Source organism: Pygocentrus nattereri, chromosome 13, assembly GCF_015220715.1.
Source record: "Pygocentrus nattereri isolate fPygNat1 chromosome 13, fPygNat1.pri, whole genome shotgun sequence".
Taxonomy (NCBI): Eukaryota; Metazoa; Chordata; class Actinopteri; order Characiformes; family Serrasalmidae; genus Pygocentrus; species Pygocentrus nattereri.
The window spans coordinates 21,485,922-21,513,817 of NC_051223.1; the positions used below are offsets into that span (position 1 = coordinate 21,485,922).

Genomic DNA, 27,896 nt, shown 5'->3' on the forward strand with positions numbered 1-27,896 from the left:
GACTGTATAGACCGAGGACTAAACAGTACGTTTTGAAACTTTGAGCTGACCGCCTTTAGGCAATACATCAATGCAGATTTTAATGGTATTAATTTAAAAATCATTTATGATGTCTTTTAATTCATCACTAATAAAACACAATAGTGTAAGCGGCATTAACTGTCTGGCATACTTTATCAGACAGACCGTAAAACCCAATAAATTCCTTATACTGATAGAGATTTAGTGAAGAGGAAAAACTAGCCGGAGTGACGGCGCATGCGCAGTGACTGGACTGTCCCTGCCCCCGTATCTGTCCGTTTAATACCGTGGCCATATTTGTTGATGTGTCACCTCAACAGGAGAGAGCAGTGAACGTCCAGTGTGTTACGAACAGACCAACTAACATGAATATTGGTCACACTAAATGGATCTAACATAACAGGTACGTCAAATGTTACGCTGAGCGTGTTCGTCGTTCAGCCGTTAGCTGAAAGACAGCGCAGGTCTACGTTAGCTGACTAGCTAGCGAGCTATCAGTGTTTTCTAGGAGAGTCTGTGTAACTAACAAGTTACACCCTCGCAGTCTGTGAGAAAGAGGATGAGGAGAAAAGACATACCTGAGTATTTTATATGGTTACTCTGTGCTATTAATATATGTGGCCGTTTGTATGTTAGCTAGCTTAGCTAGCATATTGTTGCCTACTAGCTTGCTGGCTAGTCAGCTACCTGAAGATTTCTCAGATGTTTTAAGGAGGTGAGGTAAACCGGTTTAGATCCTCAGGCGCTGAAAGTACCAGCTGGTTCAGTCATCTGCAGATACAGCTTCGCTATTGGAGTGCTACTGACAGTTGTGCTTCAGTGGTGCCGATTTGTAATCACGCGTTAAAAATACTTAGTTATTCAGGCTGCCAGCTTAAATGATCGTTAGCTGACGTTAGGTGTCGACAGGCAATGCTGAATATCGCCTCATAGCCGCAGCCTGGGATGCTTGAGGTAATTTGTTTGAAATATTATGCTAGCTGTGTATTTAGGCATAGCACTTTGTCTTTTAGTTGATTAAAGCGTTCAGGCTAACTTTCCTGCTCCATGGTGAACCTGTGTGAGGGTTTTTAAACCCAGGTGTTTGGGAGAGAGTTATGATGGTGACATCAATGGTTTTACGGGCTTAAAACGTGTTTTCACAGGGCCTTTCATCCTCTTTTTTAAAATAAAAAATGTAAAAACTCCTCCTTTCTTCATCTTCATTCTTAGCTCTTAGAACTTAAATTTAGCTGTGAAATGAGTGATGATCTTAAACCGTCTGTTCCATATTTACCTACTGACAGTCTCTGTCAGTCTTTGCCCTTAGCTGTAGTCTGTGCTACATACTTGCACCTACAGTATCATCAGCATTCTGATATAATTTTATAGAAGGAAATAAAACCAAGTCTGAATTCTGATCTGAATAACGCCAAAGCAAGTGTGCTATCCATGGGTGAGGAACAGGTTGTTGAATGTATCTATAATTTAATTCAGTTTGTTTTACTTGCGTGACTTGTTCAGTGATGCTTAGCTGTCACATTTTTTTTATTTCTTTGGCTTAATTTTTTTCTTTTGTCATTTATTATAAATATTGAACCTGACACAGGACAGGTCAGCTGTCTTACCAAGTGTTGACTGCCTTGTTTTGTATGTTGATGGGTATCTTGGAAACATCGTCTGGTGATTTTTTACTCTCCGGTCTTCGGCCACATTTTAGTCACTTCATGTTTGTTACATATTAGTTAACTTATGTTTTGTAAACCTCAGACTTTCAGGTCTTTTGGTATGTCAGTAGATGAATATCGTCTTATTTTTTACTTTAAAAAAATAACTTACTTTCAGATGTTTTCTTTGAATGCTTGAAACTGTCAGTAGAACCTGCATTTTGTAATGAATTAAGGGAACTTTACAGTAAACCGTACCTGGCTTCGGAAGGCTCTGTTCAAAGTTCATTTCTTTCGCCCTCTTGCCCTCCCAGTTACTTTCTTACAGAGCTTCATTCAGAGAAGGCAAATAGGTCTGGTGCATGTTTTATGTACATTTGTAGCACTTGCTTTGTTCTCTAACTGAAATGTGCAATTGCAAATGTGTCACATGATCATGTGAGACCAATTACTGTGCTAGTATCTGTTGAATAAAACCCTGTTATTGTGAATACCAGCACAATTAATATTTAAATGCTGCACAGTTTGAAGTAGATACGCTGTAGGCTGTTGCTATGAAAAAGACGGTCATAGTTCAACTCTCTTTGGTAGTGCGTAGGGGACTTGGTGTGAAGCTCAGCCAAGGTCAGAACAAAAAGGAAATGACTGTCATTTTGGCTGTCCAAATTGCAGGAAGGAACTATGATAATGCAAAACTTTGCATTGTTGTGACTTTGTTGTGATTACATTCTTGCCTGTCAGCTAGAAGTTTTTATTTAAGGTGTTATCCTGTCTGTGCTGTTTAAATTTAATGTAGGCTACTTGTTGATATACTATATCTCATTCTCCTTGTGATTTTAATTGCTTGATTGTGTGATGTGCCTTTTAGGCCCAGGGCTTTGGGAGAGTATGGAGCTGTCTGACTGCCAGGGAGAGCAGCCCTCAGCCTCTCAACCTCTTCAGACTTCAGAGGTCAGCCCAGTGCCCACAGGGTCAGCACAGATCAGCAGTGATGGTGGTGAGCATGTGTTAACAAGTGTCCAAGGGAATAGTTCTGCAAAGGATGGCAAAACCGAGCAAGACAGTGCAGAGATGGACAGCATGCGTACTGATGGTGCAAATAGAGTGGAGCTGAGGCTGGACCTGGACCACATACAGGACCAGGATGGAGTAATTGGAGAGGATAGACAAGGGGATGGCAACACTAGCTGTGACAGTGGAACAGCTTCTTTGGACGATGGCAGGACTCCCCCAGCTCATCACAATGGGCTTGCAGAGTCTTTACCTGCAGTTCTGGATGGGACAGTAGAGGTTTTACCAAGTAACCTTGAGGAGCCAAAAGAGTCCTCTTCTTCTGTTCCAGAAGAGGTATGTGTGAGTAGAGTACCTGAATCTTCACCTTCTGAGTTGGACAACATTTCCTCAGTTAAATTAAACACTTCAGAGGATGCTGCCAAACCTCAAGCTCCAGCAAGTCGAACTGATATAGTCACAAGCTCAGATGCAGCACAGACTGAGGAAACTCAATACTCACCCTCGGTGCCCAGCTCTAATCCATACGATACAGACTGCAGCAAAAAGCTGATGTCTGAGATCCAGCGCTCCCTGTCTCAGGAGTCTCTACTGGATGAGTTGGAGTCAGAGCTGCTAAACTTTCAGCTAGATGAGCAGGGCAGCTGCAGACAAAGCCCTCCAAATGGCCTGCCCAAAGACCAAGGCTCAGTGGTTGTGTTTGAGAAGTGCATCCAGTACAAGTACTCACAACAGGAGAAGGCCATCAAAAGGTGAAAGCACATTCAGTACTTAGAAACAAAATGTCTTTTTTTAGGGCTTGATAATAAAATTGAATACATTTTATGGAACCAACTGAATTACTTTAATACCACAGAGTATGGAACAATTCTGTGTCATTCAGTACCAAATTTCAGTACCTAAGTAGTTTGTCTTACTGTCAGCCAAGAAGCATGCTTGTTCCAAACTCTGATTGACTGTCTACATTACATTTGGTAAGCATACTGCTAACCCAGTACTGTGCATTCATTTAATTTCATTATTCTCACCTCCGCCTTACACTCATTACTGCTTTTAGCCACATCCACTTTCAGTTTGTAATTTTAAAAAGTATCAAAATAAATGTATTGTTACTGGTATTAATATTGAATTTATTTTTAGTGATACCCAGCAGTACGCTTTTCCACCTTCCATGCATGTTCCCTCTTTGCAGAACAGAAAGAGTACCCACAGTTTCATTGGCTACAGTGATGCTAGTGAGAAACATTGCATTTGCAGTGGAGCTCTGCTGGAGTAACACATCTATCCTCATAAAACTTGATATATTTTATGGTGTGCTGCGTTTAGGTATGACATGTTTGCGTTCTCTGCCGAAGCTCCCTCATGATTTTACTTTCCTCATTTTCATAAGGACACCTGCTTTGCCTAGAAACTGGAGCTGGTCCAGAGCTCTGCTCTGGTGTGGAGTCATTAAGGAGCATTATCAGTGATGATTTTTGTACAACTGTTCCTTGACAGCTGTATCAGAGAGATTTAATTTTTTTAGGGGTCAGTTGTGTGTTAGAAATGAAACCTTGCCAGTTGTCATCTTGCAGAATAAATCAGTGACAGACAGCATGAAACACTCATGGGTGTCCGCAAAGCTGTTAGAATATAAATAAATGTAATTGTGTGGCAGGTTGTTGGATGAGAATAAGAAGCACCAGGAGCTCATCCTGGGCATCTGCTCTGAGAAAGACAACATGAGAGAGGATCTCAAGAAGAGGATGGAGACCGAGAAACAGCACCTTGGTATCATTAAAAAGGTAAAAAGCATTTCACGTATGCAGCCTTTATTTTCTCGCCTTTGGAAGAGGCTAATCACAGCTTTTGATTTCCATGGCTGCTGTCGATTTTTACCAAATGACCACTGCTCTGTTTGAGATGTGGTCAATAAGAAGGCCAATAATAACAATTGATAAGTCAGACTTGCACTGTGTTTAGCTGTGTGAGCCCGTTCATGCTAGCTGAAATGGCTCCTTGGGACCCAAAGGCCAGTTCAGGCTTTCCTCGCTGATTATAGTGTGCTTGTTTACTGAAGAGCCTGCATCTGGTGCTGGGTAAGCATGCTTGTTTGAGTCCAGCCCTGAGCTCAGAGAGATTGCATTCTGATTCAGTCTAAACGGGGCCCTTGTCACAGAGTGTAATAACACAAATCAAACAGAGCAGCCTGGGAGGCTGGCTGTCTGTGAAGGGCAGTAATCTGGTACTGTGGTAATGACAGGAAACGGTTGTGTGTATGTATTATGCCGTCACAGCTTCTCATCAGGGCTGAATAAGAGGGGCATCTGTGGCCTATCATGACACCCCTGCCTCATCAGAATCGCTCGTCTTCCTGAGGGTGAGAGAAAGACCAATAGAGACATTTTCCTTCCCGATCTCCACTCTATGGCTCATTCAACACCATAAAAGAAGCAAAACATCAAGCTCCTACTCCCTGCTTTAACTGATACGGTCATTTAGTCACTTAGAGAAACGGTCAGCTTTTAGTGAATTTTGTTTATTTAGGGCAATAATGACTTGAAGGCTGTTTAGAACTTTGAGAGTTGAGAGAGTTTTCCCCTGAAATTTGAGGCTATAATGTAAACTTCCTTTGCCATAAAAGCTGTACAGCTACAGGCTATTAGCCTTGCATTAAAGCCTGTTGGATTCTGTTAATAGTGATTCTAATTGAGATGTTTATCAATATTGTGATTTTGATTTAAATTGCCCTTATTATTGGTAAATTAAGGCTGACTTGTATGTAATGTAATATATGGTGCAAGACTTCCTGGAAGATGTGCTTGTGTTATTATTTACACAACATAAATGGCTTTGGATTCTTATTGGTCTATCTCCGCAGTTCACAAGCTGTGTGTTATTGGGTTAAGGCAGCATTGTTGGTAATATAGGCTATAAACAAAATTGTAGCTCTTGCAATTGGAAAATTGCACTCTTTTAAATTCTGATTTCAATATTAAAAACAATTCATCCTTAGTCTATGGGCAAGACCCTTGGACATATCTTTCTATCAGCTATATGACTTTGTTTAGGCAGGTACTGAGGTCTATTACTGTATTTGTTGTGTGTCTCATCTTTGTGCTGAAATCTGGATAGCATTTAATCTCTTCAATTCAGTATATTTGAACCATAAACATATACCGTTGCATTATTTTCATTAAAGCATATCTTAACCTACAAATCTGATGGGATTATGTATAGCAAGAAAGTCTGTTGGGCTTTTCACAGATTTATAGATTTATGGCAGTAGAGGAACATTCTAACAATGCAAATAAAATCTTTTCTTCTGTAGTTTAAAACATGATTTGCAGTCCAGACATTGCCATGAAGCCATTCAGAATCAATTCAGAATTCCTAACTAATTTGAAGATATATTAGTATATTATGTATCCTGTGGTGTTCATTGCGCAACTTTTGTTACGTATATACTAACAACCTTTGGCATTGAATCTTTTAGTAGGTGTGTGTAATGACGCTATTTCAGGGTGTGTCTTTGATCAGCCCTGCTGTTCAGCCCTATTTTTGTGTCAACATACAGGAAGTGTTTATGATAGCTTTGCCCTAGCCTTTTTTAAGCATGAAGGCATTAACTTTTAAATGAAACTGTCTCTTCTTGTCTGACCAGTTTGAGAGCAGGGTGGAGGAACTACTGAAAGAGGTGAAAGAGTCTAAGGACAAACTGGTTCATCAGGACCAAAGCGCTAAGAATACCATCCAGCAAATGCAAAAGGAGATGGCCTATCGCCTAGAGCAGGTGAGGAGGCCATCACTATGACCACTGTAGCTAATGCCATGGAAACAGTCCTTCAGGACCTACAATGTGTCACCCTCCCCCCGCTTTCCCACACACAAAGCTCTTTTACTTCCATAGTGGATCGATTACTCCCAAACAATGACTGGACTGTGGTCCTCAGGCTCAATCTGGTGCAACATATCCCTCAGTGTTCCCTTTTCATTTCCCTCATTCTCCATGTTTCAATTCTCAGTAGTGGTTGGGTATGTAGGCAGTTTTATCTCTCACTTCTAATCCCAAAAGCAGTATGTTTAATTCAATGCCTGCATTCAGATTTCAAGGTCTGCTGTTGAGACCAGTTTATTAGAAAGGTGGGTGTTGTTTCATTTCAGCTGGTTTCTTTCAGACTTTCTCTCACTCTCACAACAGTGTGAAACTCACGCAACAGTGTCACTGCTCTTCTTTCTCCTCCACACCAGCACATTAAATAATACATCATCTTAACAACTTGAGAACAGAGCTTGTCACAGTAGTGCAAACTTTCTATGTCTCAAAGTGCTACAGAAAATTTGTACTCGGAATGCTTAAATGTCATTCCTTTCTCTGTATTGTTTGTTGCTCTTCTTAGGCTAATAAGAAGTGTGAGGAAGCACGGCAAGAGAAGGAGGCAATGGTTATGAAATATGTGCGAGGGGAAAAGGAAGCGCTGGACCTGCGCAGGGACAAGGAGCAGTTGGAGAGAAAACTCAGGGAGGCCGTGACAGAGGTGGACAAACAGGCCAGAAGGGGGAACCAGCTAGCACAGGAGAAAGGACGGCTTCAGCAGCTATATGATGCCAAGGTGAAACTTGAATTTACCTTACTAATAACACACTGCCTTATGCCAGTGGTCGCCAAACATTTTACAGTGTTGTACCCTCTCAGACATTAAACCCCCTACTGCATACCCCCTCTCACTCCTTACACACATACACATACATATATTGTTTTGATGCATATGTAAGACATTTAGCCTTGTCACATCAACCCCCATTATATTTTATATATGTATTAAATATACTAAACATGTTTACAATGCAATGACACAATACTTGTATTAAAAAATACAGATTAAATAAATAATTTGTAAGAGATGCTTCTAAGACCTGTATTATAGGCACAGTTCAATCTGGAGTGCCGTAGAGAGGGATGAGAAGCAGATAAGTATGTGAGAGACACTGAGAATAATATTTTAATGAATGTGATCCACAGATTAGTAACAGTATACGCTCACAACACAAAGCAATGACTGAAGTTAGCTTGTTTATTAACTTATTTGAATTTCTATTCCACCTTAAATGGTACAGCAGTTACTTTCTGGCATCTGTACAAGCCGACTTCAGCTTGTCACAAAGCAACTGTACAAACACTTAACCACAATGCTAATTGTGAAGCACCAATCACAGTACAAACTCTCTACAACTGCAAACTAAACCATGTGTGAAAGTGTAACAAATTTGAGTACACAGCTAAAAAGAGTAAACATATAGTATATTAACAACAGTTTTGTTACACAAAATATGTTGTTTGAATACGGAGTACAGAAACATTTGAACACATTTTGAGTTATATATAACACAAAATGTGTTGTCCTTAACTGACCACATTGATGTCTCTATTTGAAGACAAAATGTGTTTTCTTTGAATGTGTCTACTTGGGGACAAAACCGTGTTAAATTTAATGCATCTGTTTTAAGTGTGCAGAATGCACAATGTGCAAAAGGGCCAGAGTACAACACCTCTTCTGTACAGATGCATGTAATGTTAACAAGTATTTTATTTTATGCCCATGAACTAAATTAAGAATTTTCATTTCTTAAAGTTTGGATTTGGTTTTTTGTTTCATTTTCATGGCATATTTCAGTCAAATATTGGCTTGACTATTCCCTGAACACCGCTCTGCTTCAGTGCTGAGTCTGGGACACTGCTGCTCTGGTCGCACGACCTGTGTGAAAGCTTGTTCAAATTACTCACCAAATGAAGTGTAAGACATTCTGTATTATTCATGCCATGTAAAGGCAATAAATGTAAAACAGGTCATTATGCTAAAAGCCCAGGACACAATTTTAGTTTCAGCTATTCCGGCACAGACAAGTTTTTGGAAACTGCAGTTTTTGATAAAGGCTGCAGAATGGCAACAAATAGCTGTGCCTACTTGGCTTGATTGCTCGTGTAGTTTGAGCAGTTCAGAGATGTGATTTTACCCTGTCTGCAAGCTGTCGACAACACCTTGATAATTGTTTGCTTTGAAGGGAAAACCTGCAGTAATATGTACAAACACTGCAAGTTTCTTACATGATAGACACTTCTTGCATTTATTTTTGTGACACAATAGTTTCTCAGGGATCCCTCCAGATGGTGTAATACATAATTCTCATCTGTGCTCAGTCATGTAGTGTACACAGCACTAAATCAACAAAACATCAAGACTTAAACAATAAATGTTAGCAACCAATACAATGACTCTGAGATTTTGACAGTTGTGTAGTGTCCACGAGGCATTAAGCATGTAAGTAAACATTTAAGAGAATTTACACATGTGAGTTGTTTAGATATGCAGTCTGAAGATGAAGGTTGGCTGACGGTGCTTGCTGTTTGTTTTAGTTAAGTCATTGTGTGTTTGCTTTCTGTGCCTGCAGGAGAATGAAATGACTAGGTTGTCTCGGGAGCTGGAGAAACTCAAGGATGATATAAACTCCCACCTCATCAAAGTCAAGTGGGCACAGAACAAACTGAAGAGTGAGACAGATGCTCATAAGGTCAGAAAAGTCTCAGACAGATGCTAAGCAGAAAGTACCTTTAAATAACATAATCCCTGTACCCCATTCCCCATTCTTCCAAAGGTTTTATTTGGTTTATTATCCTGTACTATTCAGAGTGACTATTGATAATACATACATAAAGTGCTGATACATCTGAGCATACTGAAAATTAAAATATAAATAAATTGGTGAACTCTCGAACACTGAAACATGGCTTACAAACAATCATTAATAAAGGCTTGATACGCTTTTATGCAAGCTACTCCCTTTAGAGACGTATTTGATGAAACCGCAGCCTATTTGGTTTCTATATGTGAGTATTTTAATAGTAATTTCTTAGGGGGGTTTGTGTGCGTGTGTGCGTGCGTGTGCATTTTAATGTTATTTTGTTGTACTCTTGTTCTGAGCATTGATGTCTCCTGTTTAAAAACAAAACAGGAAACAAAGGACAAGTTAAAAGAAACGACTGCAAAGCTAACACAAGCTAAAGAGGAAACGGAACAGATCCGCAAAAATTGTCAAGATATGATTCGCACCTATCAGGTATGTCTGAATGGATGTGTAATATGAAATACATGTTAAACAACTATTGAGACCAGCAAATGTCCACTAGAGGGCATTATAGACTGAGGGTGACTGTTGCAGCTGCTGTGGTTTAAGCAAAAGGAATTGTTAAATCTGTACTATTTAGGTTATTTTGTAACACAGCCACACCAGAACATTAGATCCGGTTGCTGCAGGAGTTACCTGCAAGAGAAATTGCGCCATATAACTAAAGTGGCAGTGAGTTTCTTGTTATTTGTTTTTTAGGGGAAATGGGTTGTTCTCCTATTGCTTCATGGACAAAATGTGTAATTATATTGCTGCATCTCTCTAGGAGTCAGAGGAAATTAAGTCAAATGAGTTGGATGCAAAGCTGCGGGAGACGAAAGGAGAGTTGGAGAAGCACAAGCAGGAACAGACAGACCAGCTGGAGGTGAAACTCCCATTGCATTTTTCACACCTGTCTAACACAGCTGACCTACCAAAACGTTTTCTGAAAAATTGTGTTGAACTCTTTAGAAACAATGGTGTCATTCAAGCAATCTTTTGCTTTAAACAGCCATAGCACTGGAGTACATTTAGTACTTTGGACAACTTGTCATTTATATGTTGTGCTTTGTTTTGCTTTTAAGAGGCTTCCATGTTGGGATATCAGCTTGTACTCTCAATTTATGGAGTGTGGTGTTTCACAGCCTGCTTTTAAAATAATTTCTTGACTAAACCTGTAAAGCTCCTTGGTTACTGAGTATGGGACCTGACGTTCAAGATTTTCCAGCAGAAAACATGATCATTCAATAATTATTATTTGCATTTACATTATTTTTATTAAAGCCACTCCCATTTTATGGGTTGCTCTCTCAGAAATCATGTCACTTATTGCAAAGAGTGAAAAGAGTGGTTAGTGGGATGTGAAACACTGTATGGAGGCTTATTTGCATTGGTCATGTGCTCTTTGTTGTGACCTGACAGATGCACCGAGCCAAGATTAAGGAATTGGATGATCTGAAAAGGAGCTTCAAAGATAGCATGGATGAGCTTACCACTCTCAGAACTAAGGTATGGAAAAATACATTGTTTTATGCATACTTTATGCATGTGTTTGGTGTATATACATTATATAGTTATATATGCGAGCTTGTGAGTCCTCTTGACTAATGTTTTCTCACAGGTGAAGTGTCTGGAGGATGAGAGGCCTCGGTGGGAGGATGAGCTGTGTAAATACAGAGAGATTATCAATAGACAGAAGTCAGAGATCCAGAACCAGCGTGAGAAGCTGGGTGCCATCCAGAGTTTAGAGGAGCAGCATCAGAGGTGAGGAAAGCATCCTAAATCATCTACCCAGACATATTTATCACACTCTTCAGAATGACCTTAATGATTCAAAAACAGCCCATAGCCACTGTAATGTTTGTTCCAAGAGACAGCTCAACTCATGGTGCGTTTGGTCTCCCCACTGAGAGTGAGTTTCTAAAATTGGTATCACATTAAGAGCATCCAAACTGTTTCAAAGAGTGCTCAAATGATACTATCTCAATGTGAGGACAGTGGTGCTTTTAGGACCGCTGGGCTTGGCTGTTTATAGGCCAAGCTTTGCGTCACTTCAGAATCTGTATTCAGAGTTTGTTTATTTGGCTTTGCATCAGTGATGATGATTCAGTTGAACATGCTTGGACATCAATAATGTAACCCGTCCTTTACTCGTCTCCCAGTGGTGAGTGTGTCTCTGCTGAGAAAGAGATGTGACTTTGGCTTTGTGCTAGAGCTAACAGAATTATTTATGTGTGCGTGTTTCTCCAGGGGGTTGCTCCGAGTTGTTAGGACGTGCCACTTGTGACTGTTGATATTCATCCTGTACCACATTGACTTTATAAAATCTGGATTTGTTGTAGTCTTAATCTGTGTGTCTGAATGTTTGTGAGGTTTACTATGCACACTCAGTATGTCCTCTTCACTGTTATGGGTTCTTTTTGTTCACAAATTTACATTTTTTAATATATAGCATTGCTTCTGCAATGGCAAAGTGACTAAATGCAAAGCTACAATTGTAATAGTTATGTGTAATGTCTGACATTCTTGTATGTACTGACAGAGATGAACAGGAAATGGCATCTTTGAAGGAGGAAGTGGAAAGTCTGAACTCGCAGATTGCAGACCTCCAAAAAGACGTTCAGGGTGGCCGAGTGCGGGAGGCTGAGCTCTTGGGCTTCACAGAGAGGCTCACTAGTAAGAACGCTCATCTGCAGTCTGAGAGCAATGGCCTGCAGGCCCAGCTGGACCGCATGACCACCAGCTCCAGAGACCTGCAGAGCAGACTGGAAGAGGCTGAGAGGTCCCTTGCAGACATGGTGGGTCAACATCTGTGAACAGATAATGCTTTAAGTTGAATAAGTGTCCTTCCTGTTATCTTTTCTATCCAAATCAGTTCTGAGAGTGTGGCATGTTCAATATGTGGAGGCACACCTGTAGACCAGAAGGTCATAGTCATTGTTTCATTTTCCTAACTCCGCTAATGAGAATCCTGAGTTCACGCTGATGGTGAAGGGAGGCTCATCTTGAAGACTAAGTAAAGAAAATAGTATAGCAGGTGACACAGTACAAGATAGATGAGGTTACAAATTAGTTAATGAATTTGGTATTCCTTTGCTAGACCCATTTAAAACCTTTAAGACCTTTTTAATGTTATTAAGCATTTGTCACACATTCTAGTTACCATCTGGATTTCAAAACTGTGACCACAATTGAGCTTAGGGCATATTTTTTGTAAAATTAAGTTTGTGTTAGTTTTCACAAAATACAAAATGTAATTTAAATTTAAATGCTTGAAATGTCATAGTTGTACTCCCTTTTTTTTATTTTTATTTTTTTAATTTAAAATAGGCAGCACTCTATATTGCTAACATGATAAACTAATCTCTTGTACCACTCTTTGGAGAGTGGATTAGTGATTAACACCTTAACGTATTTTTAGTCATGTATTATAGTGCAGTAATTGTGGACTGTACAATTCCATTGCAAGGATGGAGTATAGTCCACAATTATAGAGCTTTTAAATGGCTTTTAAACAGTGCTATGGATGCTGGATCTATTGACGTGTGTGTGTGTGTGTGTGTGTGTGTGTGTGTGTGTGTGTGTGTGTGTGTGTGTGTGTGTGTGTGTGGTGAAAATCTGGGTTTTTACCTGGTGGAAGTCACATGATTTTTCAGGTTCAAGTTCAATGTGAGCCCTGCCTAATAATAATTTGCTGAATTATTGAAAGTAATAACTAAATGCTAAGGAAGGTTATTTTCTCTGCTCATATAGCTATAACAAAATGCATTGCAATCAGAAAATATTTTTTCTGTAGGGTTAAATTTTGGCAAATAGCACATTATAATCATTGAAATTGTTATATAGTGTCTTTTTTTTGGTGCATGTTTGTTCAGATGGTAAGACTGAAGAGAGAGGAGCAGCAGAAGCAGGACGAAGTGCAGGCTCTGCAGACAGAGAGAACTGCGCTGCAAAAAGAAACTTCTCAATTGAAGACACGTGTAGAGGAGCTCAGAGACGAGCTGGTCACACAGAAGAGGAAGCAGGTAGCGAACATTAAGGATCTCACCAAGCAGCTCACACAAGGTGAGAGAGGCTTTGTAGTTTTAGCGCACAGGTCTCTGAGACAACGCCGCTTTACATAGGGTAGTGAATTGCTTTTAGTTTGTCAAATTTAATACTGCAGTTAGGCCACTATGTTTGATTGACTGATGCTATGCTATGCAGGTCACAAGAAACAGAATAACCCAAATTCTTTAGACTCAGTGGACAACACCTTTATGATGGGACTTTTTCTAATGTTCCCCTTTTGCCTAATCATTCAGAGCTGTTTCGTCATTTAATAGCTCTGAGATATTGTCTGATTTAAACCAGTTTAAGCAGCTCTGTTTCTGCTCTTTCCCTCTGATTCATTCATTCTCAACAGTGCTGTTTGAAAACTTGCTTGTCATTTATCAAATATAGCCTGTTTCTGTGTATGTTTGGGTTTCTGTCTTTACCTCTAGACTCACACTACATTGTCTATATGAGGATTTATTTTGACACTGTGGACACCAGAGGGGTTTTGGGGTTATGGTGAAAATCTGTTGAAAGAACATAGCAATAAATTGACTGTGGTGAGTGAGAAGCTCTGAGACTGAGACCAGAACATCTGTTAATTAACCAAAAACATCACAAAACCAAAGAATCTGAAAAACATAGACAGCTTTGAAGTCTGTGTGAATGTTTAAGCATTTCTTTCTGTGCTTTTTTGTATGGTGCTTTATTCACTATTTTAATGGGGCTTCAGCATCTCTTTCCCCGTCCCCAGCTCCCTTAGGTGCTGGTGATAATTATAAAGCCATATTGGAGCTCTCAGGGGGCTGACGGAGGGGCCATGCAGGAGGAGCAGACAGATTGAGATAATGTGTTCATGCCTCGCTGTGGCTGCAGGAGAAGCTGGGTTAGGCCATTGGGTGATTTTCATGCCACTTTTTGTTACAAGTAAGAGAAAAAGAAAGTGCGAGATGAGGGAGAAAGGCCTGTGTCTGGGGACTTACAGAGGAGATGTAGAGAACATGAAGATATTTTTAAGCAGCTCTATTTCTGCACTTTCTCTCTGGGTGCCCATTGAATCCTGTTCTCCTTCTCAAGGCCCAGTCCTTGAGTCTGAAGTCTTTTAATTGAATGTATTTTGACATACAGTGAGGAAGTGCCCCATGGTGGGAAGCTTTTATTCTCTGCCGTAAGCTCTCGCCAGCAGCATGGAAAGAGATTCAAAGCAGTAAAAGGTCTCTCTCCCCTGATGGTTGGTGTGATTGTTGAGGGGTTAGGGGGTATTTTTCAGGTGTGCCTGAAAAAGCTGTAAACGGGCTGATGCAGAGCTAATGTACGCGTTTGTGTGCGATTCTCTTTTTGATAGCTCGTAAGAAGCTGGAGCAGGTGGAGAATGGAGGCTGTGATCGAGAGGGCAGCAGCATGGGAAGTCGCTCCAGCTCCTCAGGTATGTTGTCTTTTTCACTAGCACCATAGTGTTTCTTAAAGGGCCTTCATAGTGGTTACACGGACCTTCAGTTAACCTGCTTAGAGTCGCCTGTCTCTTTCTTTCCCTTTGGCAGCCTGGATAAAAGTCAAAACACTTTTTATTGAGAGCCTTGTGTTGAGAAAGGAATAAAATACTCTAACTTTGGAAACACAGTGCTACACTTGATGAAACCACAGCAGACAAGCAGATAAGCCTTCAACAATACAAAAGTCGAAAAAAACATTGAATATCGACAACAAACTGTTTACAACAATGAACAACAGACGAGGGTGGAGACAAATGTGTACACCTTAGTAGGCTTATTAGAGGCAGTAAACAATCAGCCTATCATGCCCCTTAGCCATTGCTGGTTGATGATGGTATAGAAGGGACATGTGGTGGCAGTAACCACTGTCCAAACATTAATAATAATAATCTGAACATGCTTTCAGCGCATATAGGACAACAAATAAACAAATTATCCAACTTGATAGCCATTGTGATATATGGAATTTCTAGATACTACATGAGATACTAAGTGGTTCAAGCCTACTTTTTTAGCTCTATTGTAGATGCATTTTAATTATCAGAGTACAGCCAGTACTAGAAAGTGTCTTGTGTATATAAAATGAGTATGTCCATTTGTTGTAATATATCTTTACATATATTTCTGTATGTCTGTACATGCATTTTATCTTCCTCTTTAAAGGTTATGGTCTTTTTATTTTTGATGAGTGATGAGACGATCTCCTATGCAAGATTGACTGTCATTCCCCATATGATGTGACTGTCACTTCAATGCTTCTAGTGAACCTTTGGTTTCTCTGCTGTCTCTGTGTTTTCAGTCATTCAGACATTTTCTCTCTGAGTCTGTGCTCATTCTTCTCTTTCTGTCTTAGGCTCTTTGAATGCACGAGGCAGCAGTATGGATGATCGTTCTCCTGAGAACCAGTCAGGGCCGTCTGTGGTGGTGGTGGACAGCTTTCCAGAGGTGGACAAGGCTGTGCTGGTGGAGCGCATTGTGCGGCTACAGAAAGCCCATGCCCGCAAGAATGAAAAAATCGAATTCTTGGAGGACCACATCAAACAGCTAGTGGAGGAGATCAGAAAAAAGACAAAGTGAGTGAGAGAGCAAGTCTGCAAAAAGGGAAGTATGTGAAATCTCAGACATGATTCCGGGTTGGACTAAGTCTTGTTGGTATTGTAAACACTGTGTGTTAGATGGCAGTTTGATGGCAGTGTCTAAAGAAATCACCTCATATAGAGCAGAAGCTCTCTGAGCTTTGGTTTTATGTAATATGGACAGTGCTGCTTGGCCTTGCCTATGTGTTTGTCATACCTCTTCGTTCTAACTCCCTCATCCTGTGACGCCGAGACACTGAGACAGACTTTGACTGACAGTGGGAATTTTTGCTGGGCATTGTCCTTTTTGCATTTGTTAGTTTTCCTTTTGCTTATTTTTCCTTATTTAAAAAAAAAAAAAAACTCTTCCTGACGAAGCTTGTGTCTTGTTTGTCAGACTTAGACAATGGGATTTGGCAGACATAAACCTCTCACACATGTTCCTACACACACACACACACACACACACACATATACACACACACACACACACACACACACACACACACACACACACAGGCAGGACAAATCTGCCCTGTCCTCCAGGCAGATGCTTATTCTTATTTATAGTTATCAGTTCTGGGTAAATTATGCATCACTGAGGTTCCTAATGATGTGTGATGCATATTCATCTATGTGCCAAATACACAAAATCAGGCCATATCTGTGGTCAGATGAAGAAATTTCAGTTGGTTTGGTCAGTCAGTGTGTGTGAGAGACAAGCTGTAATACATTGCATAAGACTTCAGACATCTTTGACGCTGTCTTAGGCAGAGCGGCTGTCTTGGCTTCTGATAGGCTCAGTTGCTCTTGACCAATGATGTTCTTAAATGAGCCCACCTGAACTAGTTTGTGTTTTTCACTTCTAATCAGAGACACACCTGCAGCTGGACAGGAACAATTTCCTGTTCATGCATCTGTGTACAAAAAAAAAACCCTCTTTTCTAGTCAAGTCCAATTTTGCCAGCAAAATCTATTTTTTGTTTTTCTCTCTGTGTGTACTCTTTGAAGATGAGTGACATGTTTAAATACTTGCTTACAGTATGTCTGTATAGTTTATTAGGCTGAATTAATTACAGAATTAAACTTGATTTCATAACATCCTCTCAACAGCGGCATAAATCTGGCCACACTGTATTATTCAAACAACTTTAAACCTGCATGTTCTTTAGAGGTATTTTATTAAGGGCAGGAAGTTAATGTTGCTAAGACTGAAATCATGTTAAAAATCAGTAGTGGATGTTAATTGATTGGCAGTGATGCCTAACTACAGAAGCGATTAGAAATTATTATTACATTTTAGTGAAAATACATGTACAGTGCTTTGCAAAAGTCAGAAACTACCCTTCATTTATTTCCAGTCCAAACATTCACTGCAAATTCATTTTTCAGCTTTAGGAGGAAAAAAAGCAGAAAACATATTTCTGGCAGAAAATAACATGGAAGTCTCAACAATTAAATATAAAAATGTTCAGTATTTAGTGTGTCCACCCTTACAGCTTCCATTCTTTTCGAGAGACTTGCTTTCAGTTTTCTGCAGGGATGTTTTTCCATACGTCCAAATTTTAGTCATTCTTTGTTTTGCTAATTTTTTTTTTTCTTTTTTTTTTTATTTCCTTCTCTCAGTAATGGCTTCTTAACAGCTACATAGCTGTTAACAGCTTTAACAGATCCACACGTATAACGCTGCGTTGTCTTCTCACAGTGAAAGGATGGACAAATATACCTTTTTTTTTTTCTTCCCAGGTCTGAAGCAAGAGTGGAGCCTGACTTTCTGTCATCTCTTAAATATATGAATATTTTGATTAGTAATGTCAATTAATTCACTAATAATCATTTACTTGGCTAAAGTGTGACTTGTAACCATTAAGAGCTTTCAAATTAGAAATGTTTGGCAATTTTTTGATGAAAGAGCTTTGCCCATAGTTTTGAGCTACAGTAATTATCTCTTAACATTAGCTCTTAACATTAGCTCTTCAGACTGCAGCATTTTTTCATGTGACAATGGTATTTTCAAAATGGGTTGTATTTTAAGCTAATTAACGTGTAGTTCTGTCATAACAATACGTCTATATTAACAGAAACTAACACGACTTGCATTCTAGTGACACATTAGTAATGTGACTTAAGTTTCTTAAGTGATTTTTGACTTGTCCTTCTGAAATGTCACTTACAGTGTGAACCCACTCAAAAAGTTGTGTTTGTCCTGGAAGGAAAGCTACTGTTTACTACAAGGCTCATGTTGACTTCGAATTCACCCACTGTTTGAATCTGTACATGCCACTGAGTAACTGTTGCACCAGTTAAGCTGTAACAGAAAATTCAAAGAAGCTCATTAGATTAGTCCATTTACTCACGGCTCTGTGTTATGAGTAATGTTGAATATTTGTTTCAGCCTGACTGTTTATCTTATAGTGACAGTGTTTCTGGTCTGCCAGGACTATGGACTGTTAGGAGACCCATTTTCGCTATATTTTTAAAGAGTTTTTTGAACTCTAGTTTTGGAAACTTCTGTTTATTCACTTCTCCTTTAGTATTGCCCTACATTATTCAAGTGGATTATTTTACATAATCTCCTCTAAAATATCGCTTGAAGAATGAATAACTTAAATAATTTAAATTGAATAAATGAAGGGTCTCTGACTTCTGCATTTTACTGTGTATATTGTGATATTTTCTATTGACTGCTAAATGATAATAGTGCATGATTACTATTTTGTTTTTTGCAAATATGTGTTACGATACATACCTAGTTTTTAAATTTCGAACACTTCCATCTTTTGCTGTGTGTGGATCAGTTGTAGCTTGATGTGAGCGATGAAACTTAAGATGAAACTTATCTGTACTGAAATTGAAACTTTGCTTATTATATAGATCTAACCGAACAATCAAGCTACAACTGAGTTTTGTCTTGTTTTTGTATGAGTTTCTGTTGTTCTGCATGTGTGTCTTTCTGGCTAGCATGCTGCTGTAGCTGCTGTCCTTGCTTTCTCTCTGCTGCTCTTATTGCTACAGCGGAGAATCAGGCCATGCCATCCTGCCCTGGCTATAGCTTTATAAAGTAACAGAAAATCAAATAATTTCAGGACGTGTTGCCACTGATATGGTTCTGACCCAGCATCAAAAAGTTGCATTACCAGATGTCGAAATATTGGTGTAGTGGGTGATAACCCCATTACTTTATACTTTAATTAGCTTCTCCCCAGGCAACTCGGGCACTTTCTGTAGATTCTGATTTCAAGCACATCTGCCTGTGGCCCTCCCCTTCGCATGCAAGTTGCTAAATTGGAGGCAACATTTAATTTATTTTTTATTTTGTTCTGTTAAATACTACCGTGATGGAAATTGGGTCCAAACGGACCCAAGATAAGTACAAGGTAAGCCCATCCGCTTTTGTGGTAGTGATTTCATTTGAACTCGTGCAGTTTTGTCATATCTGTCTAGTTGCATTGTCTGTTCTTCGCGTACTTGCAAGATTTTAGTTTAATCTCTCTTCCCATTCTAACTTCCTCCATGGAGTGTGCAGTTTCTAGTCCTTTCCTTTTCACCGATTCAAATAGCTGGAGGCCAAGGTGTTCAAAATTTTCAGAGAAGTCTGTATGCTCTATCATTTCTGATTGGTCATGTGTATTAATTAAAAACAACATGGAGAGTTCACAGATTGGAAAAACCCTTGTTTGTCTCTCTTCACCCAGACAGGGACCTTTACAAGTATGGCCTCCAATACCTTTGTCTCGAGCCACAGTCTGAACAAAGCATTAAAATCGAATTGGCCTTTATGTGGGCTGTGCGTCACCGTGGTTAAAAAAGGTTTGGAGTGGGGAGATGGGAGAGAAAAGCATCTCCTGGAGACGGTAGAATGAAAGGTTTTGTGCTCCTGTCCGTGCCTTCTAAAAAGAGAGAACCACTTAGTTGTTCTTTTTTTCATCTTTGTTTCCCACATATTAAAAAGAGGCAACAATAATGGCGGAGACAATAATGATTTCAGATTTCCATCATTGCTGTGCCGCTCTTCATTCTCTTTCAGACTGAACCACTCAAAGATAAATTAAGCCTATATAACTTGATTTTCTTTTTAGGGTACAATTCAATCTGAAGATTTTCTCACTTTATTAAAAGTAGTTATAAGATGAGGTGGTTATTTTTCTCCTGAGTTTGGTTCTCTTTTTCTCCGCAAAAACATACACAGTAGACCGGAGTTTAATTTAGTCTGGGCAGCTTCTTTCAACATATGCTGTCTTCTGTCAAAAAAAAAACAAACCCAAAACACAAAGATACCTTGGCTTCCTGCTAACACATGACCTAAAACCACAACCATTTGAACATTCATTTCTCATAAAGGTCAGTCTCACAAGATAGATATTTAATCATGAGTGACTCTGAAAGCTGAAAATATCTCAGCATCTGACCTTGCTGTGCTTAAACGTTCATTGTTTCCAGTCAACTTGCACAGGGTTGTCTCACAGAGAGTGAGAGACATTAGCTGGGGTGATTTGTTTTAATGGTGTGTGGCTTATGCCTTTTGCTTTCTCGTGGTTCATTAGTGGCTTCACCTTTAGCCTCTTCCCTGATGACCATGATTGAACAGTGACCATTTTCCAGGGTTTTACTATTGTTGAGTGAGTGTGAGTGTGTGTGTGTGTGTGTGTGTGTGTGTGTGTGTGTGTGTGTGTGTGTGTGTGTGTGTGTGTGTGTGTGTGTGTGTGTGTGTGTGTGTGTGTGTCCATGTTGTAACTGAAACAGACCTGTGATGTGTACTTCCTGTATGTTTCCTGCAGAATTATCCAGAGCTACGTGCTGAGGGAGGAGTCGGGTGCTCTCTCTTCTGAGGCTTCAGACTTTAATAAAGCCCACCTCAGTAAGAGAGGGGGCATCATGGCCTCGCTGTACACCTCTCACCCAGCTGACAGTGGCCTGACCCTCGACCTCTCGCTGGAGATCAACCGTAAGCTCCAGGCAGTGCTAGAGGACACACTGCTCAAGAACATCACACTAAAGGTATTGTGCCCTGCTTCACAGCTTTTTGAGTTTTGTTCCATTTCCCAAGTGCATGCGTGCACAGGCATGTACTCTGTGTGGAGCCTATTTATGTTATCTGCTTACTTGTTTTTATTACATCACTGCATGTGGTAATTTGACTATATATGGGCCACTTAGAAATTGCTACAGCACAGCTGCCTCTCAGCAATATCTGTTGATGTAATCGCAGCATTACATCACTGGGACTTCTAACGATGGCTATCAAACAAAGCACATTGAGTGGTGATTGATAACTGAGGCCCTATGGATACATTCCCACGCTGCCTGGCCTAAAGACACTGAAGATGCAGAATAAAGAGAGAGAACACTGTAATCCAGGTCACAGACTCAGCTTTGTGCACAAAGACTAATGATGTACTGCAATGTTTCAGCAAGAAGATTGAGGAAAAATTAAGTTGGATTGATAGAAGGGCGTAGTGCTTAGTGAGCAGAGAACTGCATTTGTACAATGTTAGTAGGATTAAAGGCATTAGGAAGAGATGGTAAGGCAATCAAACTGACTTAAAGCGAAGCAACAAGAAACCACTTTTCCATCCCTGCTTCCAGGCATACTCACTCACTCACTCACTCACTCACTCACTCACGCACGCACGCACGCACTCACGCACTCACTCACTCACTCACTCACTCACTCACTCACGCACGCACGCACGCACGCACGCACGCACGCACGCACGCACGCACTCACGCACGCACGCACGCACGCACTCACTCACTCACTCACTCACGCACTCACGCACTCACGCACTCACTCACGCACTCACTCACGCACGCACTCACGCACGCACTCACTCACTCACTCACGCACTCACTCACGCACGCACGCACGCACGCACGCACGCACGCACTCACGCACTCACTCACGCACGCACTCACTCACTCACGCACTCACTCACTCACGCACTCACTCACTCACTCACTCACGCACGCACGCACGCACGCACGCACGCACTCACTCACTCACGCACTCACGCACTCACTCACGCACTCACTCACGCACTCACTCACTCACTCACGCACTCACTCACGCACTCACTCACGCACTCACGCACTCACTCACTCACTCACTCACTCACTCACTCACTCACTCACTCACTCACGCACTCACGCACTCACGCACTCACTCACGCACGCACTCACTCACGCACTCACTCACTCACGCACTCACGCACGCACGCACGCACGCACGCACGCACGCACGCACGCACGCACTCACTCACTCACGCACTCACTCACTCACGCACTCACGCACGCACGCACGCACTCACGCACTCACTCACGCACTCACTCACGCACTCACTCACGCACGCACGCACTCACTCACTCACGCACTCACTCACGCACTCACTCACGCACTCACGCACTCACTCACTCACTCACTCACTCACTCACTCACTCACTCACTCACTCACTCACGCACGCACGCACGCACTCACTCACGCACGCACGCACGCACGCACGCACTCACTCACGCACGCACGCACGCACGCACGCACGCACGCACTCACTCACGCACTCACTCACGCACGCACTCACTCACGCACTCACTCACGCACTCACTCACGCACTCACTCACGCACGCACGCATGCACTCACGCACGCACTCACGCACGCACTCACTCACGCACTCACTCACGCACTCACTCACGCACGCACGCACTCACTCACGCACTCACGCACTCACGCACGCACTCACGCACGCACGCACGCACGCACTCACTCACTCACTCACGCACTCACTCACTCACTCACTCACGCACTCACTCACTCACGCACGCACGCACGCACTCACGCACTCACTCACGCACTCACTCACTCACGCACGCACGCACGCACTCACTCACTCACGCACTCACTCACTCACGCACGCACGCACGCACGCACGCACTCACGCACTCACTCACGCACTCACTCACGCACTCACTCACGCACTCACGCACGCACGCACGCACGCACTCACTCACTCACGCACGCACTCACTCACGCACGCACTCACGCACGCACGCACTCACGCACTCACTCACTCACGCACTCACGCACGCACGCACGCACTCACTCACGCACGCACGCACGCACTCACTCACTCACGCACGCACGCACGCACGCACGCACGCACGCACTCACTCACGCACGCACGCACGCACTCACGCACGCACTCACTCACTCACTCACGCACGCACGCACGCACGCACGCACGCACGCACGCACTCACTCACTCACTCACGCACTCACGCACTCACTCACGCACTCACTCACGCACTCACTCACGCACGCACGCACGCACTCACTCACTCACGCACGCACTCACGCACGCACTCACTCACTCACGCACTCACTCACTCACGCACTCACGCACTCACTCACGCACGCACGCACTCACTCACGCACGCACGCACGCACGCACGCACGCACGCACTCACTCACGCACTCACTCACGCACTCACTCACTCACGCACTCACGCACTCACGCACTCACGCACTCACGCACGCACGCACGCACGCACGCACGCACGCACGCACGCACTCACGCACTCACTCACGCACTCACGCACTCACTCACGCACTCACTCACGCACGCACGCACGCACGCACGCACGCACGCACGCACGCACGCACGCACGCACGCACGCACTCACTCACTCACGCACTCACTCACGCACTCACTCACGCACTCTCTCTCTCTATTGCTTCAGTAGCACAGGAAAGCCTCACAACAGTCTTATTTGTTTCCCGCTCTGCAGGAGAATCTTCAAACCCTTGGTTCAGAGATTGAGAGACTGATTAAACAGCAGCGGCCACATGAACATACTGTCAGCAGAAAGTGACAGCACTGACCTCAGTGGAGGACTGGGCACATGCAAGAGGAGGTGTTCACTGCAGTATATCACACCTCAAGGTGGACCAAGTTTACCTGGTGCTCTGAAGGACAGACTTTTGTGGTTATTAGCTCATAAAATACAAACACAAAAACTTACTCAAATATACACAAAGAACATGCTTCCACATTTTGCATGACAAATTGAATACAGAATAAAGGGAGAGCCAGAAAGTGAGTGACCTCTTGGAGGACTCTAGCTTTCCTCCATCTGCTTTGTGTCATGCCTGCGTCCTGTCTGGCTGACTCCTCCCTCCATGTGCTTTTTTACTTCAGCTCTCGCACACATGTCCAGCGTGAGCTGCTCTGTGGAATGTAGCTACTGCACCTGCCCCCTGTGGCCTGAGCCAGTCTCTCAAGCTCCCAGCAGAATTGCACAACCCAGTGACTTGCAAGATATAAAGCCCCAGAAGGCGAATGAACGGTTGAATTAATTAATGACTGAGTGAACGGGGGTCCTGAAGGTACTTCCATTTTCCTCTGAAGAACTGAAAGTGCTTGACCCTGCTAATGTAGTCCTATTGGAAAAGGGGGATTCAGCGGGCAATAGCACATTTTAGAAGCAGAACACTGCTCCATACCCGCTCCTCTTTGTTATCTTGCCTCATGGAGGCGAAAGCATCTTTCTCTCGCCCATGATGTATATGTGCCAATTACTGAATGTGTTGCATAACGAGCAGACCCTAATGCACACTCCCACATGTTCTAGCCTGAGAGAGTAAGGGGACATTTTTCTCTACAAGGTTCTCTTCCACCACTCGGATGCCATTTTCTCTTCGCAGCCCCTGTGAAGCACTCAAGCGAGAAAGGCCATGCCAAAAAATACAGCGCCTGCACTTTGCCCATATTAAGTGTCTTGTTACGGAATAATACAGATTAATCATAATAATTACATCTGGAATAGTTGGGTCATCTAAGGCTGGTCTTTAGTAAGTGAGCTTGTTTTTTTTTTTTAATTTATTTCCTTGTCTAAATGAATTAATTTCTTATTAAATCATTATGTCCTGAGTTTTTTGTTTTTTTTTCTTGTCCTGCTTGTTGAGAGGAATTCAACCTCTGCCTATTGTCCTCTGTCAAAACTGCCAGTATTTATATTTTCACTTTTAGCATGCATGTGCTTTAATGCTGTCTGCGATTCCGTGTACAAGACTGTTGTAAGACTGAATTAAAGAGGCAGTTACTCATTTAGCTGTGCTTTGAAGGATCAAGTGGGAAAAGCCTGGTTAACTGAAGGAGACATTGTAAATATTGAGGGCATAAGTGCAATTCTGTTTTTCTCCCTTGATATTTGGCAGGGAGGGTGACTTATTCTTTCCATGAAATGCGCCTGAGCTATAATCACCACAGTTACTGTCCCATTTAAAAGCCTAAAAAAATTCATTTGTAACATCAGATTCCTTGGTTGGGTTTAAACCATGCTGCAAGCTTTCTGCAGAGTATATTCTGATTAACTGGAGAATTATGGCTTGTAGAACCCTGGTCTACACACTGAGTTAGAAACGAATGCCTCATTGGCTGCTGCTTATGGACTTATTTCATCTGTGTTTATTTTTAATGTGTGTGGAAATACGAAGGATCACTGAGATTCATCTGTGTGTACAGGACCACTTCACGTCTTCACTTGCAAGCCTTTGTCCAGCTCTCTAGGCTACCTTAGCAAAAGAAAAGACAAAGAGAATTAAATACCCGTCTACCACGCTGCAACTTGAGCTCTTTCAAGCCAAAATGCTTTTCAAAATGCACTGTCTGTGTTTTGTTTCTCCACTCTCCATCATCTCTGACATGCCAGAGACATTCCCTGCAAACAGAAAAGACAGATGAAGATATTTATGCAATGTTGGGGGAAAACTAATATTTACGTGGATCCCTGAACTCCAGGACAAACACTGTCATATGTCAGTAATTCTTCGAGACTCTTTCATAATTTATTAACTTGCCCATTGAAATAATCTGTTAAAGTATGAAATGACAAGAATTATCTCTTGAAGTATGTGTGTTTTGTGAGTGGTGAATTGTAATTGATGAAGTGGGGAAAAAAAAAAGCTTGATTCTGTTGCTGGTCTGTCATCTATGCTCTGTTCGATTGAGTAGTCAGTCAAACTGTGATTATACTTTTGTAGATACAGTGTCATGTACAATGGTCTAATGTTTATAAAGCTATGATTCTTGATTCCTTTCTGTATATATGGTGCTTACAGGGAATTAAAGAAAAGATGGCCATGTCCTCTGAACTGGTTTTGATTTGTTTCACTTTTGGCATCACAGCTGCAAAATGCTACCCTGATAGCTTTCATGTAAGTACCAGAGCATGGGGGCGTTTACCTGGTGTTTGAAAATACCCTTGCTATTTTAGGTTGAATTCAGGGTCAACAGCACACTCTGTTTGGTTGAGGAGCGATTTACCTGTGTTTTTTCACAGCGTACCATACCACTGAGCACAGATTGCAGAGCAACGTCTGTGTTACACTGCAGCTAACCATTACTAAGCTGGTACTTTGGAGCATACAAAAAACTAAGTAGATACATTTAGATAGATACATAGATAACTTTTATGATATAATACTTGACCTGCATACTGTTTGGTCAGATTCTGAAGAAGAGTATGATAGCAGGATAGCAACCTGTCTTTTCAGCTGCCAGTTGTCTCAGCAGAACTGCTAAACTGAAATTAGCCAGACACTAATAGCAAACAAGATCAGCTGTAAAATGGTTTATAGACTGGTTGAAACAAAATGACAATCAGAATAAATCTACAAATGCTGAAAAAGCTGAGCTGAAACTGAGATTGCAGCAGTTTTATAGTTTTATGTGCACAAGGCTTCTACCTTTTGAAGTGGAAGAAACTGCCTGCATTAAAGCACATTTGATGCAATGTTCAGAGCTTTTTGCTTTACTTTTTTTTTTCTTTTCTTAAACTTGAACCCTGCTATGTAACATTGACATAACCATACCATAAACATGCCATGGCAGATGTCATACACTGTCATGAGATGTCAGGACAGATTTTGTTTGCTGATGTCATACCGCTTATCTCACATACTAATTTCTACAGTTCACTGTTATGAAATCAAACAATATCTGTCATGATACCTACTGGAAATGTTAACACGACCCTTACAGTACTAGACATGACCTGTCATGACAGCGTGTGACATCTGCTATGACATGTTTATACCATAGTTATATCATTGTTATGCAGCAGGGCTTAAGTAGTGTTTTTTTCTTATTTTTTTTGTATAAACGAAATAGAACGCTAAAGGTTGTGTGTTATTGCGCATAACGCAAGTAATCAACAAGGAACTTGCCTTCAGCTTCTTCTTGTGACCCATCTTGTGACCCATGACTGCCCATTGGGGGCTGGAGGTTAGGGAACCAGCCTTGTGGCCGGAAGGTCGCCTATACGATCCCCAGAGCCAGCACATGACTGAGGTGTCCTTGAGCAAGACACCTAACCCCCAACTGCTTCCCGGGCGCTGTGGATTGGGCTGTCCACTGCTCCGGGCAAGTGTGCTCACTGCCCCCTAGTGTGTGTGTGTGTGTGTGTGTGTGTGTGTGTGTGTGTGTGTGTGTGTGTGTGTGTGTGTGTGTGTGCGCTCACTAGAGTGTATGTGTATTCACGGATGGGTTAAATGCTGAGGTGAAATTTCCCCGTTGTGGGACTAATAAGGGTTACTTAATCTTAATCTTAATATCACTGGTTTACTAGGTTGTGGATTCAGTCAGCAGATTATTGATGCAGGGAAAGGTATAATGTCAAGGTCAAAGACAGATTCTATCAGTGTTTTCCAGTCCTGACCCTTGCACTGCTTATTTTTATGCTTTTCCTGCTTCCAGTACTGCTAACTCAGCTAATTAAACTCTTCATGAGGTTAACATGGGTCTGATTGATCAAAGCAAACACCAAAGGTTTTGGTGCAATGGAGGAGTATTGGGAAACAATTGGGATTGTATGCATTGTGTGCGTTATAAGTTAGGCCTATGCGTTCTCGTAGTCAGAGCAATATTACAAAACATGCAGCGATATCCAGAACAAACACGTCTCTGTTTGCTCTGCTCT

General features: G+C 41.8%; 1 protein-coding gene across 3 annotated transcripts; it reads left to right on the forward strand.

The window, feature by feature from the left end:
* The first annotated feature begins 277 nt into the window (after positions 1 to 277).
* On the forward strand, positions 278 to 26,070 carry ccdc186 (coiled-coil domain-containing protein 186). Of its 3 annotated transcripts, XM_017696013.2 has the most exons (16): positions 278 to 424; positions 2,536 to 3,430; positions 4,336 to 4,462; positions 6,322 to 6,450; positions 7,058 to 7,270; positions 9,108 to 9,227; positions 9,669 to 9,773; positions 10,108 to 10,206; positions 10,743 to 10,829; positions 10,942 to 11,084; positions 11,863 to 12,118; positions 13,196 to 13,385; positions 14,701 to 14,781; positions 15,702 to 15,921; positions 20,703 to 20,922; positions 23,706 to 23,789. In XM_017696013.2, exons 2-16 carry the CDS (start codon positions 2,556 to 2,558, stop codon positions 23,787 to 23,789), a joined length of 2,949 nt encoding a protein of 982 aa, XP_017551502.2. In that variant the 5' UTR covers positions 278 to 424; positions 2,536 to 2,555. The 3 variants fall into 3 exon arrangements, 2 of the variants coding, with proteins under 2 accessions (XP_017551502.2, XP_037400117.1); XR_005131328.1 differs by lacking the exon at positions 23,706 to 23,789 and having other exon boundaries at positions 15,702 to 19,301; positions 20,703 to 20,839; XM_037544220.1 differs by lacking the exon at positions 278 to 424 and having other exon boundaries at positions 2,556 to 3,430; positions 23,706 to 26,070.
* The last annotated feature ends 1,826 nt before the right edge of the window (positions 26,071 to 27,896 follow it).